At 37.0% G+C, this 17,482-nt stretch overlaps 1 protein-coding gene across 6 annotated transcripts in view; it reads left to right on the forward strand.

Moving 5' to 3' along the window:
• The first annotated feature begins 6 nt into the window (after positions 1-6).
• Gen1 (GEN1 Holliday junction 5' flap endonuclease) overlaps positions 7-17,482 on the forward strand; it is a 30,380-nt gene continuing 12,904 nt past the window's right edge. For 2 of the 6 annotated variants that reach the window (XM_010607452.2, XM_033762869.1), the window contains exons 1-6: positions 7-437; positions 6,141-6,316; positions 6,935-7,121; positions 10,215-10,391; positions 11,905-12,015; positions 16,892-16,965. In XM_010607452.2, coding sequence (XP_010605754.1) covers positions 6,156-6,316; positions 6,935-7,121; positions 10,215-10,391; positions 11,905-12,015; positions 16,892-16,965 — 710 coding nt within the window. In that variant the 5' untranslated portion in view covers positions 7-437; positions 6,141-6,155. Of the gene's footprint in view, positions 438-6,140; positions 6,317-6,723; positions 6,819-6,934; positions 7,122-10,214; positions 10,392-11,904; positions 12,016-16,891; positions 16,966-17,482 lie in introns of those variants that run through there. The other 4 variants (XM_010607453.3, XM_019205041.2, XM_010607454.2 and 1 more) reach the window with 4 other exon arrangements.

Below are 17,482 nucleotides of genomic sequence, written 5' to 3' on the forward strand. Positions count from 1 at the left end.
TGCCTGTGACTGAAGCTCATCTGCTGCAGTGGTCCGGCTCGGGCCCGGTGTAGTGAGGGGGGCTTCTCAGACCGAGGAGGAGGGGTGTCCGGGTAAGTCCGGGGCTGGAGGCCGGCCGCTCGCTCTGCTGCCCGAGCTCCGGTGCCCCGCGGCCCCGGCCCGCTCTCGGTCTCTGCTTCCCTGCGTCGCCCAGAAGTGTGAGCCCCGACGCCCTCACCGCCTTTCTCAGCCTTGTGTTGACCGGGTCGTGCTGTCCACGCACCGGTCTTCCCTCGGGCAAGGGCTGGTGTTCACTGACCTTCATCCCAAAGGGAAGTCCAGCCGCCAGTAGTGCAGTTTCTTTCTTCAAAGTCAACTTTTACTTCGAAGCGCAGTCAAAACTGTATACTGTGGCCTTTGCCGTGGATTAACGAGCCGGGACCGAAAGATCCTTGTTGGTAACTAAAAATCACTTCCTTGGGGAGCCTTCCTTTATGCCTGACACCAGTTAGGGTACCTCTTTTCTGAGCAGTCCTGTGGCCTCCATGTCAGAAATTCCTGTACTTCTCACATTGTTAAATTGCCTGGTTTTTCTGCATCTCATCCTACCAAGGTCCTAAGTGCAGAACCTGATTTTTCTATTCTTTGTATATCTCCAGTACCATCCTAAAAGCGTTCCTCATAAAGAGGAAACATTTGATAAATATGTTAACAGATAAATTAAGCGGGTAAGAATAAGCCCCAGAGTTTGGGCTAAATTCGCATGAAAGTAAATTTGAAAAATTAATCTTAAAAAACATAATTTGTAGCCTGCACAGTGGCGCATGCCTGTGTTCCAGCACTCGGGAGGAGGAGGCGGGAGGATTGCTACCAGTTTGAGGCCTGCCTTACATAGTGCGTTCAGGGTTAGCCTGAGCTACAAAAAACCCCAAAATAAATAACAATTAGTGAAATGACATGATAAATCCCGTACAATACAATCTTGTACTGAAAGTCTACACCATTTACCAATCACTATATGAAAATATAATCATCTAATTTGGAATTGGAAAATTTAACTACTTCCTGCCTTTTTGTTAAACTTTTTTTGCTTAAAGTTGTAATAAATTAGAAAACTTGTTTTTCTAAATGTTTTGCATGAATCAAGTTGACTATATGTTCTTTAAATTTGATTCATTAGTGAAATTAGCAAGGTTCTGTGTTTTTCTTACCTCATTCTTATTAGTTTCTAAGGAAGTTTTAGGAGCATAAATTGATTTATGGGCACCATATGGTTACATCAAAGGTTCCGGTTTTGCTTTGTTTTAACTTGAAGTAGACTCTTAAACGCTGTATTTAAGCAGAAATTTATGTCCTTTCTACCAAGCAGTTTCTGAAATAGAATATTTTCAATGCTAAACTTACTAAAATTGGTTATGAGATTCAAAGGATATTTAACTTTGCAATTGATCTGGTTTATGACCTGACATTTTTTAGAAAGGTTAAATCCCAGATTATGGAACTCCCCAGACCAAAATCCTAGGATTTTCCATATTCCAAGTCCAGTGCTCTTCACTAAATAAATTGAAGGCGTTCGTAGGTTATAATGTTGTCTGCTATGTGTTCTTACTTGGTTGGTACAGAGTAAGTAAGCTAAATAAATTGAAGCCATTTATAGTCTATAGTTATTTGTTATCTCTTGTTCTGTTGTTTGCCATATTCTTGTGCCATAGTTAATTCTTAAGAATTGTGGATACGTTCGAAGATTCATTTTTATATAGTATATATTGATGGCGTGATCAGATTGACATGACTGAAGTTATTACATTATAAACGATTTGAGTAGGGAATCACCAAATTCCACACCGCAAAACCTGACCGTCTGTACATTGTAGTTCAGCACCTTAAGGCTGTTGCGTTCTGTCCCTTTCTGGAATTTTGTATGCATTTTTAGTTTTAATCGATGCTTTGTAAGCCTCGCAAAGGGCGCGTGCGGAGTCTCTGGCCCTATTGCTGTGTGCTCTGAGGCCGTGACCAGTGGGGCGCGCCATCGGGCCTCATTCTTTGTGAGGCGCGGGGCTCTTGTCTGCACGGACTCAGGAGACAGTGGACTGAGGGCCCGGGGGTAATGCGAGTCCTGACTTCTGCTGCCACTTTTCTCCTGGGGCAGGCAAACCGGTGGCCTCTGCCTTCCCTTCCGGAGCGCTGTGCCACTGATCACCTGGGGCGTACCTCTCCTGGGATTGGGGGCCACTCTGCCTGGGAGAAGTGTACATTTGCACGTGAAGAAACCAGTTACGCCAGGAAAGGTATCCCGACAGGAAAAGGTGTCCTGGCATGAACTGGACCACCAGGCTGAGTCACTGGAAGCCTCTCCCACCAACACCATTATCAGGAGCTTGAGAAGACTTTGTTCCTCGGGTTCTGGGAGCAGTTGGATTGCCCCTGGCAATTGTGCTCATCCTGAACTCTACTTTAGAAATTTTTTTGTCTGTTTCTACCTATTTAGTATCAACAAAGTTTTATTTTCTCTCCTCTTCCTATAGACCTTTTCACTCACTTAAATGACAAAGCCTCTAGTATTTATCTTTGTGTTTTCCAGGAATCCTGGGCCTTGTATGATTGAAAAAAGGTCGTATTGATGTCACTTTATAAGGGCATGGGTTAATTTTAAAGCCAGAACTTAATAATGGATTTTTAAGACCTTTTTCAAAAAAGTCCATATTGAAATAAACTGATTAGATAGCTTGATATTTTTTAAATCCATTTTGGTAAATGCATGGAGACTAGGTTTAAAAGACTTCGAGATAGATTAAAGAATATAGTAACCAGGGCCAGGGATTTAGCTCAGTGGTGCTGCCCCCTGCCTCAAAAGCACAAGGTCCGGAGGTAGATCTCAGGCACTACAAAAAAAAAAGTCAAGTACTGGCAATGAGAGCCATTTTCCTAGAATATATCACATGAATAAGGGAAAATGGCAAAAAAATGCTTAAGCACAGAATAGCTCATGTTTTACTTTCTGGGAACCAATAGACCACTCAGTTACAGACTGTTTTTGTTGCTATTATTCATTCCAGTTGTGTTTAGGTAGCCATTATTACAGTAGGGTGATGTTTACCCACATTTTAAAAATACAGACAAAATAGATGTTCTACATAAATATTTACACATGTGCTCGCTTTGGCAGCACATATTCTAAAATATTTACAGATAATCTGTTTAACTACTATTGCTAGTTCTGTAATACAACTGTGGTTACTCATTTTTTTAAACCAGGTTTGCTTCTTTCATAAGAAACTAAAATAGCATGAAAAGTTGTTTTAAGTGTAATAATGTTATATTAAGGGTATCTCTGGGGTTAAAAGCCCTCTTTCTGGACATAATCTAATCTGTGGGAAACTTACTAAATTGAGCATCCCTAATCCTAAAATCCAAGATGTTTTCACATTTAAAACTTTGAGCACCAACATGATGCCAAAATGGAAGTTTTTCCATACCGTGTAACTTTTTTCATGTACAAGATTTAAAATGTATAAAATTGCCTTCAGACTGTGTGTACTAGGAGTATATAAAATACGAATGGATTTTATGATTAGATTTGGGCCTTACCCCCAAGATAATTCATTATATATGTGCAAATATTCCAAAATCTGAAAAACTCTTAAGTCTCAAATACTTCTGAGCCCAAGAATTTGAGATACTCATCTATAATACAATCAGTTCAAGTATTTTTCTATTACAGGCATGGCTGCCCTCAGTGAGTAGTATACTCTGTTAAAATCTTTCAAGAATGACCCTAATGTTTTTGAAATATTTGGAGAACTACAGTTTGTCCACAACCCTCAAAAAAAAAAATATGCAGTTGACATCACAGACCTACAGATAAATGTGTGTACCATCATACACAACACTGGCAGAGTAGCAGTCTTCACTGCTGTTCATTTACATATGTGGGTTAGAGCTAACTTACATAATATTGGAGGAAGGCTTGAACATTACAACTGGAAGGGCCAGAGCATGGATGTGCCTTGCCCAAGACCACGCCACTGGTTCTTGGGCAACTTGAAGAAAATCTGATAATGGGAATCTTTTTCCTTAAAAGCCAAATTAAGTATTTATTTTTTTAGGTGCTTATAAATTTGTAAAATATTAACACACTTGGTCACAATGCTTAGGCAAGAAGCAAACCATTGAAGCTATTTCCCCATTTCCTTACAGTTAGGGCCATATTTTTTTAAAAATTATTCAGAAAAGTAATGAATAGCATCATTACTTTAAAAATAAATCACAAGGGGAAAAGAGTAATTCTTGTCACCCCTGAACTGCAACCATCCTAATATGTAACTTAGTTTGTACCTGTTTTCATTTTAAAACTTAGAGGCTGTTGTTTTATCAGTACATATGTCTATACCAGTTTTTAATTTACAGCATCACTATTTGAACATACCATAGTTTACTTAATTCATGTTATTACTGGATGCTTGGTTCTCCCCCATGTAGCTATTACAAGCAATGCTACAGTGAATTTTGTTGTATATAAATTTGTACGTATTTAAGAGTGTATCCTAAAATAGATTTCTAGAAGGGGCTAATGCTTTTAACTTTTGAATGTGTGAGTCTAGGTCACATTTTAATAAAGAAGATTATAGCAGTATTTCCCCAGAAATAATTGTTTAGTTTCATTAATACCAGTCTGTTCCAGTATCCAATGTGAGTCATCAGTGAAGCCAACACTATCAATAAGAACTTCCCCTGAAACTGAGTTATGTTTTTATATGGTTGGTAGTTTTAAAATCTCATTTTCCTTCATAATAATGCTTTAGAAAATATTTCAGAATTAATCACTACTTTTCACATTTACTCTGAATCTGTGCCACAGTCTACATTCAACCAGTGTAGCTTCTTGATATGAAATGATATTAGCACCAGATTCCCATTAAGTACAGAATGAATGATCTGTGGTTACATCTGTGTATTTTGTAAAGAAGGGACATTTCTGTGTATATGTACTTCTTTACAAAATTAGCACACAAATTATAAATCAAAATCAAGATTTGGAAAAAAATTACAGATAACACTTCTGTCATTTATTTTCTTTGCATCCATGTGCAATTTGAGAATACTTACTATTAGAATAAACTCCATTAAAGGAAAAATAATAGTTTTTATCCAGAAGGTTTCAGCATATATGTAGTAGTCTTTTGACTTCTGTATTCTTATGTCCTACATTGTGTTTTGTTGTGAGTTGAAGTTATTATCCAGAGAATAAAATCTCGGTTGTGTTTGTACAGTCAGACTTAATTTCATTGCAAATGTGACATAATTTCTTTACTGAATAACACATGAAAAGAAAAATGTTTAATGAAAAAAAGTTAGCTTATAGAAAATACCAAAGTTAAAAAAAAAAAAAACCAAAGTAGTTACAATAACAGATTGAAGACAATTTTGTTCATGAAATGACTTGTACTGTGCATAGAAAAAAGTTTAGCATTGGTTTTTACTGGGTGGAAAAAAAAATTTTTTTTTCCTCCACAATGAACATGTGTCACCATGGATTTAAGCCGCTATTCTTTTATTCTTTCAACAGTTCTTCACTGTCTCATGTTTTTTCTTCCATTTTCCACCAAATTTTCTTTATTTATTTTTTTAATTTTGAGCGGGGGGTGAGACAGGGTCTCACTATGTAGTTGAAACTGACCTGGAGCTCACTGTGTAGCTCAGGCTGGTCTTGAACTCACAGCAATCCTCCTGCCTCCCGAGTGCTGGGATTTTAGGCGTGCATCACCATGCCTGGCTCAAATTTTCTTTTATTAACCTTGAGTTTTTCTAGTTTATTTCCATAGTTGTTTATCTGTTTCCATGCTTCTTTGTGGTTGTTAGTCCCATTCTCTTTAGATATGTTTGTCAAGGGGTGAATTCTCAACTAAACAAGAATGACTTACAGCATACCTACATTTCCTACCAGTCTCTGCATTGGTCGCTCATGTTACGAATTGGAACAAAACTAGTTACCTCCTTTTTCATGTTCTAGGTGTTCTTGATTCCTTTCAGAAAGTTGATTAAGCAAGAAAGGAGAAGAATCCTCTGAGCTTTCCTGTGCTAGTTCATAATAAAGTGTTTGAATTTCTGTCCCAAAATTGTTTCTTTTAACAATTTTCTGTAAAATGTGTTTCAAATACCAGCAGATAATCACCGGAATGGGAGTAAATGACTTGTGGCAAATTTTGGAGCCAGTTAAGCAACACGTCCACTTACGGAATCTTTGTGGGAAAACCATTGCAGTTGATCTGAGTCTCTGGGTGTGTGAGGCACAGTCTGTTAAAAAAATGATGGGAACTGTTGTGAAGCCCCACCTCAGGTACAGTAAAAGCTCTTAGATTGTAACTATGATTAAAACAGCCTTGTTTTTTTTCTGGGCTTTATTTCTTGTGTCATTTGAGAGATTTTAAACCTTCTTTAACATGTCTGAATCTAGTGGCCCACAGAATTGTGCCTCTTACTCTTTGAGCTCCAGAGTCTCACATCTACTCTTATCTAGCATATCCTCTAGGATGGTTTGATTACTAAAAGGCAGAACTCTGGGAGCCACTATTTTGCTTTTTTTATTTCTCCGCATCCAGGCAATCAGTAAATCTTTGCAGTTCTTCTATAACATACTTTATGTTCACAAACTTTTCTTAGTGTCCCGAAACACCACTCGGCCAACTTCGTCTCACGTACGCTGCTGAAATGATACCTTCATTAGTTTCCTTTCCTTGTTCTTAGGCTTCTTCTCCAAGCCATTTTCCTTATAGCGGTGACAATAATCATAAATCTCCCATGCACAGAAGTGTTCCTTTGTCCCCTCTGTACTTAACTTGGTAAGTGTTTATCCCATGTTATTTTTTGATACTTTATCTAATGTAGCCTTTATGTCATACTGTGTTTTTACTGTTAATACATTATGGGTAATATATTAGTGATTTATATATTTCAGGAACTTATTTTTTCGTGTCTCATATTTAATGCAAATGGATATAAAACTGGTGTTTGTTATGGAAGGAGAACCACCAAATCTAAAAGCTGATGTCATGAACAAGAGGAATCATATGCGATATGGGGCTTCTGGAAAAACATGGTCTCAGAAAACAGGAAGATCACATTTTAAATCGGTCTTAAGAGAGGTGAGCATTCAGATTTGGTTTTATAATTCTGACTTGAATTAAAGAGTACATTTTGCTCTAATAAGTTTGTAAATTTTAATAACCACTAGCCATGTTGTGACTAGAAGACCAGAATGTAGAGAAAAGAGTTTGTGCTTCAGAGGAAAGCTGACCTGAGTTCACACAGTAGCACTAAATTGGATAGGATTTTTAACCTATCCTTACACTGTGCGTGAGGACTGTAGCTAAACAGATAAAATAGACCCAGAATAACAGGAACATGGTAGGGACTTGATCTTACCTTTTCTAACATCTTCAGCACTTAAAGAATCCCTAGAATACAAGGGGTGATCAAAATATATGGTGGATACACACACACACACACACACACACACATGCGCGCCCGCTTTCGCCCGCTTGCATATAATCTCTCTCAAAAAATTCCTCCTCACTTTGAATAAGTGTTTCAAATGAGGAAGTATTTTGAGGGGGATTGATGGCAATTTGTGTTTTACTGTAATGTTTATAAAATAAATTTAAGCATTCACCATATTTTCGGTCATACCTTGTACATGAGATCTCAATTCCTACTTCATTCATTAAAATTTATGATCATATATAGAATATACATATTTTGCTTCCCTTAGAGTTTATAATTTTGAAAAGTAATTGTTACAATGCTTTATTTGTACATTACTTAATAATATTGCTGTATTTCATACTTTTATAAAAATTAAAAATTACCTCCAGTTAATATAATACATAATTTAAGTTAAAATCAGCTACTATTTTCTTTGCCTCTTTTCAAATGTGTTTTTTTAAAGAGTCATAACATTGTACAAATAATATTTGTTGTGGACTTTTCACTTATACATAGTTCCCTATTAAATAATCATAATCTGTTATGATTGTAAAACATGTCAAGCTATGAATTATTACCAGAATTACATATATTGTTTACTTTTTGATTTTTCTGTGTATGTAGCTTGTTCTTGTGATTTGGGACTTTAGATAAAATTACCCCAAATGGAATTAATAGACCAAGATTTTGGATTTTATAGCTCTTACCAATTACTTTTACCAGTACAGACATGAGAAATAATTTTAATGATCTCACAAGAACACTGATGTTAGTGGATTTGTCTTTGTAGTGTGCAAAAACAAAGACACTTTGTTCAATATGTGTTGATCTTTTAATGATGAGTTTAAACAGTTTGCCTATTTTTAATTTCAGGTTAGTTTGGGCAATAGCCATCATGTCCTTTATTACCTGTCTAAGGTTAATTTTTTCTTTTGTGCAAGCTCCTTGCACATTGAGGATATATGCCATGTATTTGCTTTGAATTTATTTTTCTTTTCAGTTTGCATTAAAGATTGCATTTCTTTTAAAAGGCATTGTATAAACTAATGGTTATTTTTCTTTACTTCTGAAACTTTGTCTATTTTCTATCCTTACATGATTTTTTTTAAGTAATTTTCAGGGCTGAAGAATGTGATTCAGTGCTAGAGCACTTGCCTAGCTGGCATTAAGCCTTGGATTTGATTCTTAGCAGCACACAAAATGTTTTACATTAATGAGTATTTTGTTAGTGACTGTCAGCAATTGAATGAAGCATCTGGCAGGATTGTAATTAGTTTCTTATGTAGTTAGTTGCTAGAAATGTCCACAGACTTTGTACCTGGAACTTTTAAGTGCCTGGTATCTCTAGTTCTTCTTAAGAGAACTGTTCCATTCCTTCTTTATTGCAATAATTTATGGTATGCTTAGGCATCTTGTGTCAGTTCAGTATTGTTCGTTTATTACTCATTTTCATATTTCTATTCTCTTTCAATTGGCCCTGCTTCCTCCTGATCCACTGCCAACTATATGAAAAGCACAAATTACTCATACTCCAACACCACGTCCACCCTACATGAAACCCACATAAGGTAGAAAAATATGCAGCCAGCCTCATCACAACTTCTCTGCTCCTCCTATGCAATTTTAGTGACAATTGTCTCAAGAATTTGAAATAGCTTTGTCTATTATGAAAGGATGCTTCTAAGCTAGAATTAAGGAAGAAGCAACATCCGTAACAAAACTGTCTCCCTAAACTCCTATGACCAGAGCCCTGAAAAGCAACATTTTCATCATAGTACTTTGTCTTTTTGAACTTGGGCAACATCTGGCAGAATTGTCTAGTATGTAATGTATCATGCAAGTGATCTATTAGTCCAGATGAGAGGTGTTTAATTATTAGTGTCCAGAAAGGACAAATAAATAGACTTTTTTCCAGAATGCTTAGTATTGGGAGTTCTCCTAGTACAGGGAGAACATAGGACAAGAAAAATGAACTAAGTATCACAAAATGACAGTCATTCTACACAGATATTTGACTTTTATATGAGGACACCAGCAACTGACTTTACATAGTTTACCAAAATATGAAAGTTTCATTTTAAAGGCGAGGCAAGATGAGAAAAAACATTTTACTAAAACTTTACATCTTCAAGCCAGTTATTTAACAGCATCTTTGGAAAACTTTATATTAGTTTGTCCATTATGTGAGAAAAGTGATATCTACAGGTAATAGCCTGTAGCAGTAATATAATATATGGATTATTTTGTAATTGACATCAGAAACCTTAACTTTTTTTTTTGGTACCGCAGATCGAAGTCAGGTCCTTGCAGGCAGCAGAACCACTGAGCTAAATCCCCGGCCCAGAAACCTTAACTTTTGATAACAGAAAATTCTAAATCAGTACAGAAGTCACTGATCACCAATGTTAAACAATTATCAACTCTTAGTCCACCTTGTTTTATCTGTGCTCCTGCCCACCCCCTCCTCCCACATTATTTCAAAGCAAATCCAGTCATAATATTACATAATTCTCAATATTCATGTTCTCCTCTCTAATAGATGCCTCTAAGAAATGAAGCATAACCACAGTATGACTTTTATTATCATACCTAAAAGTTCAACAGTTGTTCCTGTGCCACCAGGATTTCCAAGTGTTTCTTCAACATAATTTTAAAAATTTCTAAAAAGCTGCTATTACTTGTAACAGAAATTACACAGTGAAGAAATCAGCAGTAAAAGCATCTTTACTTTCTCACACTGACTTTTATTTCAGTGCCTTGAAATGCTGGAGTGCTTAGGAATACCCTGGGTGCAGGCGGCGGGGGAAGCTGAGGCCATGTGTGCTTACCTCAATATTGGTGGTCATGTTGATGGCTGCCTCACTAATGATGGAGATGCGTTTCTCTACGGGGCCCAGACTGTCTATAGGAATTTCACCATGAATGCAAAGGTACTTATCTTTTTTTTATACTTGTTTACAAGTTACCTTTTGTAAGGGCCTGATTAAATGAACATATATATGAAAAAAATACTTCCCATAATGCTTGGAAAGTAGCATTTGCTAAATGAAAGCTTGCTGTTACTAAAAATATTAGTTATATAAAGAGTAGGTTCAAAAAATACGTTGAGTATTTAATTTTTTAAAAAATAATAAAAGACACATTGCATCAATCCCTGTCCATATAGTCTCTTTTGCTTCAAGACACACTTATCCCATCATTTCTTTCCACCTTCTGAAGCAGTTCTGGAAGGCTTCTTTTGTGAGTGTCTTCACTTGGACTGTCCTGGCTGCCTTGGTATCCTGAATCAGTTCGAAACGTTTACCTTTCATGCTCCTTTTGACTTTGGAGAAAAGCCAGAAGTCCCATATACTAGATAATGGTGAATATAGTTGAGAAGACACGCCATAATGTTTTTATGGGCCTGCCTTTTTATTGGATGGCACTTGGCAATAGCTTTCAACCACATTTTCTTATCATACCTCATAAAGACACTCACAGAAGAGGATTTCCAACACTGCTTTAGAAAGTGGCGAGAACAATTTGATGTGTTCAAAGAAATGGGGAATAATAACTGTCTATTATGGTAATAAATTTTTATTTAAGTACATGCCATATTTTTTATCAGAAATCTAGAAAGGATTTTGAAAGTTCCCTTCATATAAATAGATGTTTAAGGAGATATTATTTACTTGGTTTAAACATTAACAGTATACATGTATCAAAACATTATATGTCTATTATAAACGTATTTTTTGCAATTTATATATATTAATAAATTCAGATTTTATCATTGCTATATAGTTAATCCTTCAAAATGTGAATTTCTGTACTAAAGAAACCATTGTTTCACATGGTTGAATTCTAAATTATTTTTAATACTGTGTCACAAAGTTATATGTAATCTTTGACCCAAAAACACCTCCAATTGTACAGGATGATATATACAGGCAGGATATTCATTGTAACATTGTTAATGATTATAGAAATTAGCCAGCAACCAAATGCTCATTGATAAGAGAATGGTTAAGTTCTTTACACTATTTAGAGGAAGGTTGGTTACTACCTGTGGGTGTTTCAATTGTAACAATTCAGAGTTGAGCAGGGATCCTATGCTTAGACCTTTGTTGGCTTAGGACCAGACAAGCTCACCCTCCTGTGCTCCGTCCTCAGAGATGCTAATAGTGCCTTCTTTGAAAAGCACTGGCTCAGAGCCCATGTGATCCAGTTAGAAGCAGTCATTGAAAAGGTGTGTATTATTGACATAAAAGATGTCTAGGCATACTGCTAGGGGGAGATGCAAACCTTTTCAAACTATTGAAGTATCAGATTCTATTAAAATTTCAGAGATCAGAATAATTTTCATATTTAAATTTTAAAAACATTTAAAGATAAATTACTTTTATAGTATCATTTAATATATAAGCACTTTTGAGGATTAAACTAAAGCTATACTTTCCTCAGGACCCACATGTTGACTGTTATACAATGTCATCTATCAAGAATAAACTAGGCTTGGACAGAGATGCTCTGGTTGGATTAGCCATACTTCTTGGATGTGATTACCTTCCAAAGGCAAGCTGAGATCATACTTACTTGTTATTCAGAGTATGTTGTTTTTGGTACCTTGAATCCTGTATAAATATAAATGTGATATGGTGATGTGATGTAGGATCTAATTTAAAATATAAATTACATACTCAGTCATACTGTAACTAAAATAATAATTGATTCAGAATTTAAAAGCTGATGTGTGACACTGAATGTAAACATGAATAGCATATTCAGCAGTGCCAGAGCTTGAACCTCAGTTAAACCATTAACCCAGTAGAACAGATCTATATTCGCATTTCATTACCCTTACAAAGGAGTATGACCAGACATTGCGGTGCATGCCTGTACTCCCAACACTTGGCAGGTTGAGACAAGAGGATCACCAAAAGTTCAAAGCCAGCCCTGGCTTTAAAAATAATGAGTTCAAGGTGAGCCTGAGCTGTATATTCTGTCTCAAAAAATTTACAAACTAAAAAAGTATAGGAATACCTCCTTTCTTATATAATGCCAGTGATAGTTACTATCATTGTTTTACCTGTTTTTTAGTTTTCAATATCCATTGTAGTTTACCAGTTGTACACATGTTCAGTGTTGTTACTGTTGTTCAGCAACATGATTATGGAAATAAACCATTCACATTTTCTTGCCATTTAGCATTGCATGGGATTTTGTTTATGGAAACATTTTATTTACATGTCCGAGTATAGTTATAGTACTCTAACAATATTAATAGAGTGTATGATAAATTAATAATTGTGAAGACAACCCCATTTTCTCAAATACTGTACTTAAAAGCAAATGGCCAGAATTACATGTCTTACTATATATTCCCCTCATTATGTTCCTGTCAATCAAATCTCACATTTTATCTCTATTCCCAGGTACAAAAAAATACAGTATAATTTTTTTTACTGAAGTTTTGTAGCTTGTATCTAGATGTCCCCCAAGTGTGTGAAGCTGGGATTAAGGGCACCCCACCCTGGGTGTGTGTGGCTCATTGATTAGGCCTATACACTGGATGAAATATAAAGGGACAGGAAGAAGGTGCTTCTCCTGCTGCTTTGCTGCTACCTGCTGCTCCCTGCTTACTGTTTTGCTGCCTTCTCACCATAAACTGTTTATCTTTTGCCATGCTGACTGTTGAATGGGATCTTTACAAACTGTGAGCTGAAATTTACCTGTCCTTTTTACCCTTGGGTATCAGGTATTTTGTCTCAGCAATGGGAAAAGTAAGACACAATTTGGCACAGAAATTAAGTTGTTGCTGTGAGTGTACCTGACCGTGTGGTTTGGGAGCCTTTGAAATTGGCTTGTGGGAAGAATTTTGAAAAATTTGGAGATACCAGCTGAAGAAACAGCCCTGGAATTCTTTAAGCTGTCCTTGATGGGAGATTTTGGTCAGAGCTCAGAAAAGCAGAATGCTGATAAAAATGCTGACAGTAAAGACCAATCTCAGAAGGCTTCTGCTGGGAATAAGGACTGCATTGGCTTTTGGACTCCACATCATGTATGTTATGCTTTGGCAAAAAATTCATATGCATTTTGCTCATGTCCAGAGACTTTGCCTGAAACTTAAGACTATATCTTGCAGAAGAAATTTCAAGACAATCTAATGTTCAGGTGATGGCATGGCCACTATTGGGGGCTTTTAGCCATATTTATGTTGAGAATCAAGAGCAAAGAGCCAAGCAGAATGATTTAAAATGTGAGTTTGGCCAGAAACGAAGTTCTGGTAAAGTTGTGGACTGCAAAGATGGAGAAGAGGAAAGCATTTGCTAAGAAGGAACGGGCATAGAAAAGGTGGCCTAAAAACTTCACCAGAACCAGAAGGACTCTGGTTTTTTTTTTCCCTAAAAATTACAAACACGAAAAACTTTGCTTTGAGAAGAAAGCCCCACAGTACCCACATATTCCAAAATGGGAGTGGCCTAGGGAAGTCCTTCCTCAGGATTTGGTTCTTAGTGCTCTGCAATCCAGGCATTCGACCCCTATAGCCAAAAAAGAAGGAAGCCTGGCTACTGCTTCAGACGGCAGCAGACTTTGGCATCAACCACTTGGTGCTGGATTTAGGTGCATGCTGAATATAAAGGTGTGAGGTGAGGTAGGCTTCTACCCAGGTTTCAGGAGAAGACCCGGGAGGCTAGGTAGTGTGCCCCTAAGAGGACAGTGTGTCAAACAGTGTGAAGCTGAAGGTATAGTGGAAACCTCAAAAGGTGGGAGAAGCCAGGAGCATGGGTCATTGAGGAAAGCTGCAAAAAATGAGCAAAGTTGGCCAAAGAGACTAGCCATGGGAGCTGTACTTTAGGCTTGAACTTTTCAGCAGTGCTGAAACTGTTAGGATTTTGGTGACTCTTAGAGATTGACTAAATGCCTCTTGTATAAAGGATGTGCATGAGTCTTTGGGGGACAAGGGGCAAAATGTTATGGCTTGTGTTTAAATGTCCCCTCAGGGCCTCATGCAGTCATAGGTGGGGCTTTTCATAGATAGCTGGATCTAAAATGCATGAAGCTAGGATTAAGGTTGCTCCACCCTGGGTGTGGATAGCTCAGTCAATAGGCTTATAGCCTGGATGGAATATAAAGGGACAAAAAGAAGGCTTCTGTTGCTTCTTCACTGCAGCCCAGCTGCTTTGTGATTACTGCTTTTGCTGCCTGCTATAAACTGTTTCTCCTCTGCAAGGGCTTTCTGCCATGCCGCCCTGCCAGAGCCAGCAAACTATTCACTGAAACCTCTGCAAACTGAGCTGAAATACACCTTTCCCCCTTTAACTTTGGTGATGGGTATTTTGTCTCAGCAACAAGAAAAGTGATCAAGACACTTAAGCCTGGGGAAAAGGAAAAAAAAAAAAAGAAGGATAGTAAAATTAATAGCCCTGTTTTCTAATATATATCTAGTGGCCATACAGAAAAATCAAGAATTTTTTAAACTGTTAAAAAAAAGTGGGATGAAAGAAAACTTTAAATACTAAAACCTATTATTTTATTGTAATTCTCCTGAAATAAAACTTTTAATTCCCATATGTAGTTATATTGTTTAAAATCTAGAACCAGCCCATTGTCTAATCTATGATTTTTGCTAGCTTGAACTCATAGAAATCAACTTTAGTTACAGTGATATTTATATTATGCTTTAAGCCTTAGCTATTTTGACTTTTTATATTCTTTATACCAAAGTTGTTATGTTTTTTTTTAATTTTTAAGACTAGTAACATGATTTGCCTTTAGAATATTTGAGATGTAGCTAAAAGCTAATACAAGATGGTGATATTCAAATTACCTAACATCTGGGCCTAGTGCATGCCTGTAATCCTAGCATTATGGGAGGCTGAGGCAGAGGTGTCACAAGTTCAAATGCAGCCTGGGCTGCTTAGCAACTTAAGAAGACCTTGTCTCAAAAAAGATAGAGGTTGGGAGTGGTAACTCACTGCAAAGATCTTAGGTGCACAGAGTAATACACACAGTGTATATATATAACTAGTATGTAAAAATCACAGGCTGTAGGATGTAGAGATGGAACAGAGTTGGGAGTGGTCTCTTTCTATGCAGCAGAGTAGCTTTTTAGGAGTTTGAGCCTGGGTATAGGTGGTTGGAGAAATTTAGGGTACTTTGCTGTTTAGAAGTATTTTAATACTGATATGTCTATCTTGGTGCATAATGGTTAAGTAGGGGCCCTACTTATAAGGACATAGTCATAAACTAATAGCAAGAAACCAGAAATTTGTGATGTAAATGTGGTGTGTGTGTGTGTGTGTGTGTGTGTATTAAGGACATAGTCATAAACTAATAGCAAGAAACCAGAAATTTGTGATGTAAATGTGGTGTGTGTGTGTGTGTGTATGTAATTTTCAGAAATAAATTTTAGTTTTGGAAGTTCACTTTAATTTTATTTTTAATATGAAGAGTTAACTTGCAGGCCAGGAATTTAGCTCAGTGGTTCTGCCACCTGCCTTGCAAGTCCAAGGACCCAAGTTCAATCCCCAGTACCAAAAAAAAGTTAACTTGGAACTTTTTTTTTTGATGTCCAGATCTTTAAATATTAAATACTCACATAATTAGATGAACTTGATTTTATTAATTACAAAATAAGAAAGGACAAACTAAAACATCAAAGTAATTAACCTAGTAAATGAAAGCCCTCTAAAATTATGTCCCTTTCTCCCCTAAAATAAACATTGTCAGTGGTTTAAGATATCCTCTGGGTTTTTTTTGTTCACGTCAGCTAACAGTCTCATTTCTATTTAGTTTACAAATCTGCATGAAGTCATACTTTACAATTTCATTTTATACATTCACGTGTATCTTGCACAGTCTCCTACCATTATGCACTATTGTGGCTTATGTCATAGTCTCATCAGTCATAGGTGGGGCATTTCCAAGGAAGTGGATCTCGATTATATGATGCTGGGATTGTGTGTGTGATGCTGGGATCAAGGGTGTGTGGTTACTAAATTAGTCTACTGATTGGTTTGGTGTAGTTCTGAGCGTGGCTAGTGGGAAGGCCCACTGTGGGAATGAGTGCCACCTGCCCTAAGTGTGTGTAGTTGGGGTGGGATATAAGCGACAGAAAGAAGGCTGCTGCTAGTCACTTGCTGTTGACTGCTACTTCATAGCTTGACTGCCTTCCTGCCTCTGCCTGCCATGGATTGTTTGTTTCTCCTCTGTGATGCCCCTCTGCCCACCCTGCCTTCGAGCCACCCGAATAGGAACTGAAGCCTCTACAGACCATGAACCAAATCAACCTTTCTTCCTTTAACTTAGGGTGTCATTGAGAAAAGTAACTGACATGCACGGAGTTACGTATTCTTTGTCTCAGCTGCAGTTTTCCACTGAGTTAATGTACTGCACTCTATTTAGTCACCCCTAGTGATTAACATTTGCATTTTTCATTGTCTGACAGGGAGTTCCTGGAGTTGGAAAAGAGCAAGCACTAAAACTTATACAGATTTTGAAAGGGAAAAGTTTGCTTCAGAGGTAAATACAAATTGCTTTTTCTCCCACATTATTTTTCTTCTTTAATAATGAGTATTAACAAAGGGTTAACCCAAAAGCGGGTTTTCATATTTTTAAGCTGCTCTATGTTTTTATTTCAAATAACATTTTTTGTAAAGTTTCCAGTGGAAGGATGAGAATATATGTTCTAGGCCATATTGTATATTTAGAAATATATTATTTTTGTTGATTTGTTTTGAGACAGGGTCTCACTGTGTAGTGCACACTGGCCTCCTACTTGGGGCAATTCTCCTTCCTCAGCCTCAGCATGCACCACCACACTGAGCTAAAAATACATTGTTAAGTTGTTAAACACAAACGCACAGTGTCAAATGCATTCATTAATAACCATAGATGTTTCACCACAGGCTTCTTTTGTTGGTTTTTGTAGATGTTTTCTCTTTGTTGCCCAGTCTGAGCTCAACTTCACTGTGCTTCCACTTAACTTCCAGGGTGGCGGGGATGACAACACTCATCAACACACGCACTGGCAATGGCT

This window comes from Fukomys damarensis, unplaced genomic scaffold (assembly GCF_012274545.1).
Source record: "Fukomys damarensis isolate Sample0158 unplaced genomic scaffold, DMR_v1.0_HiC HiC_scaffold_2, whole genome shotgun sequence".
In the NCBI taxonomy this organism is placed as follows: Eukaryota; Metazoa; Chordata; class Mammalia; order Rodentia; family Bathyergidae; genus Fukomys; species Fukomys damarensis.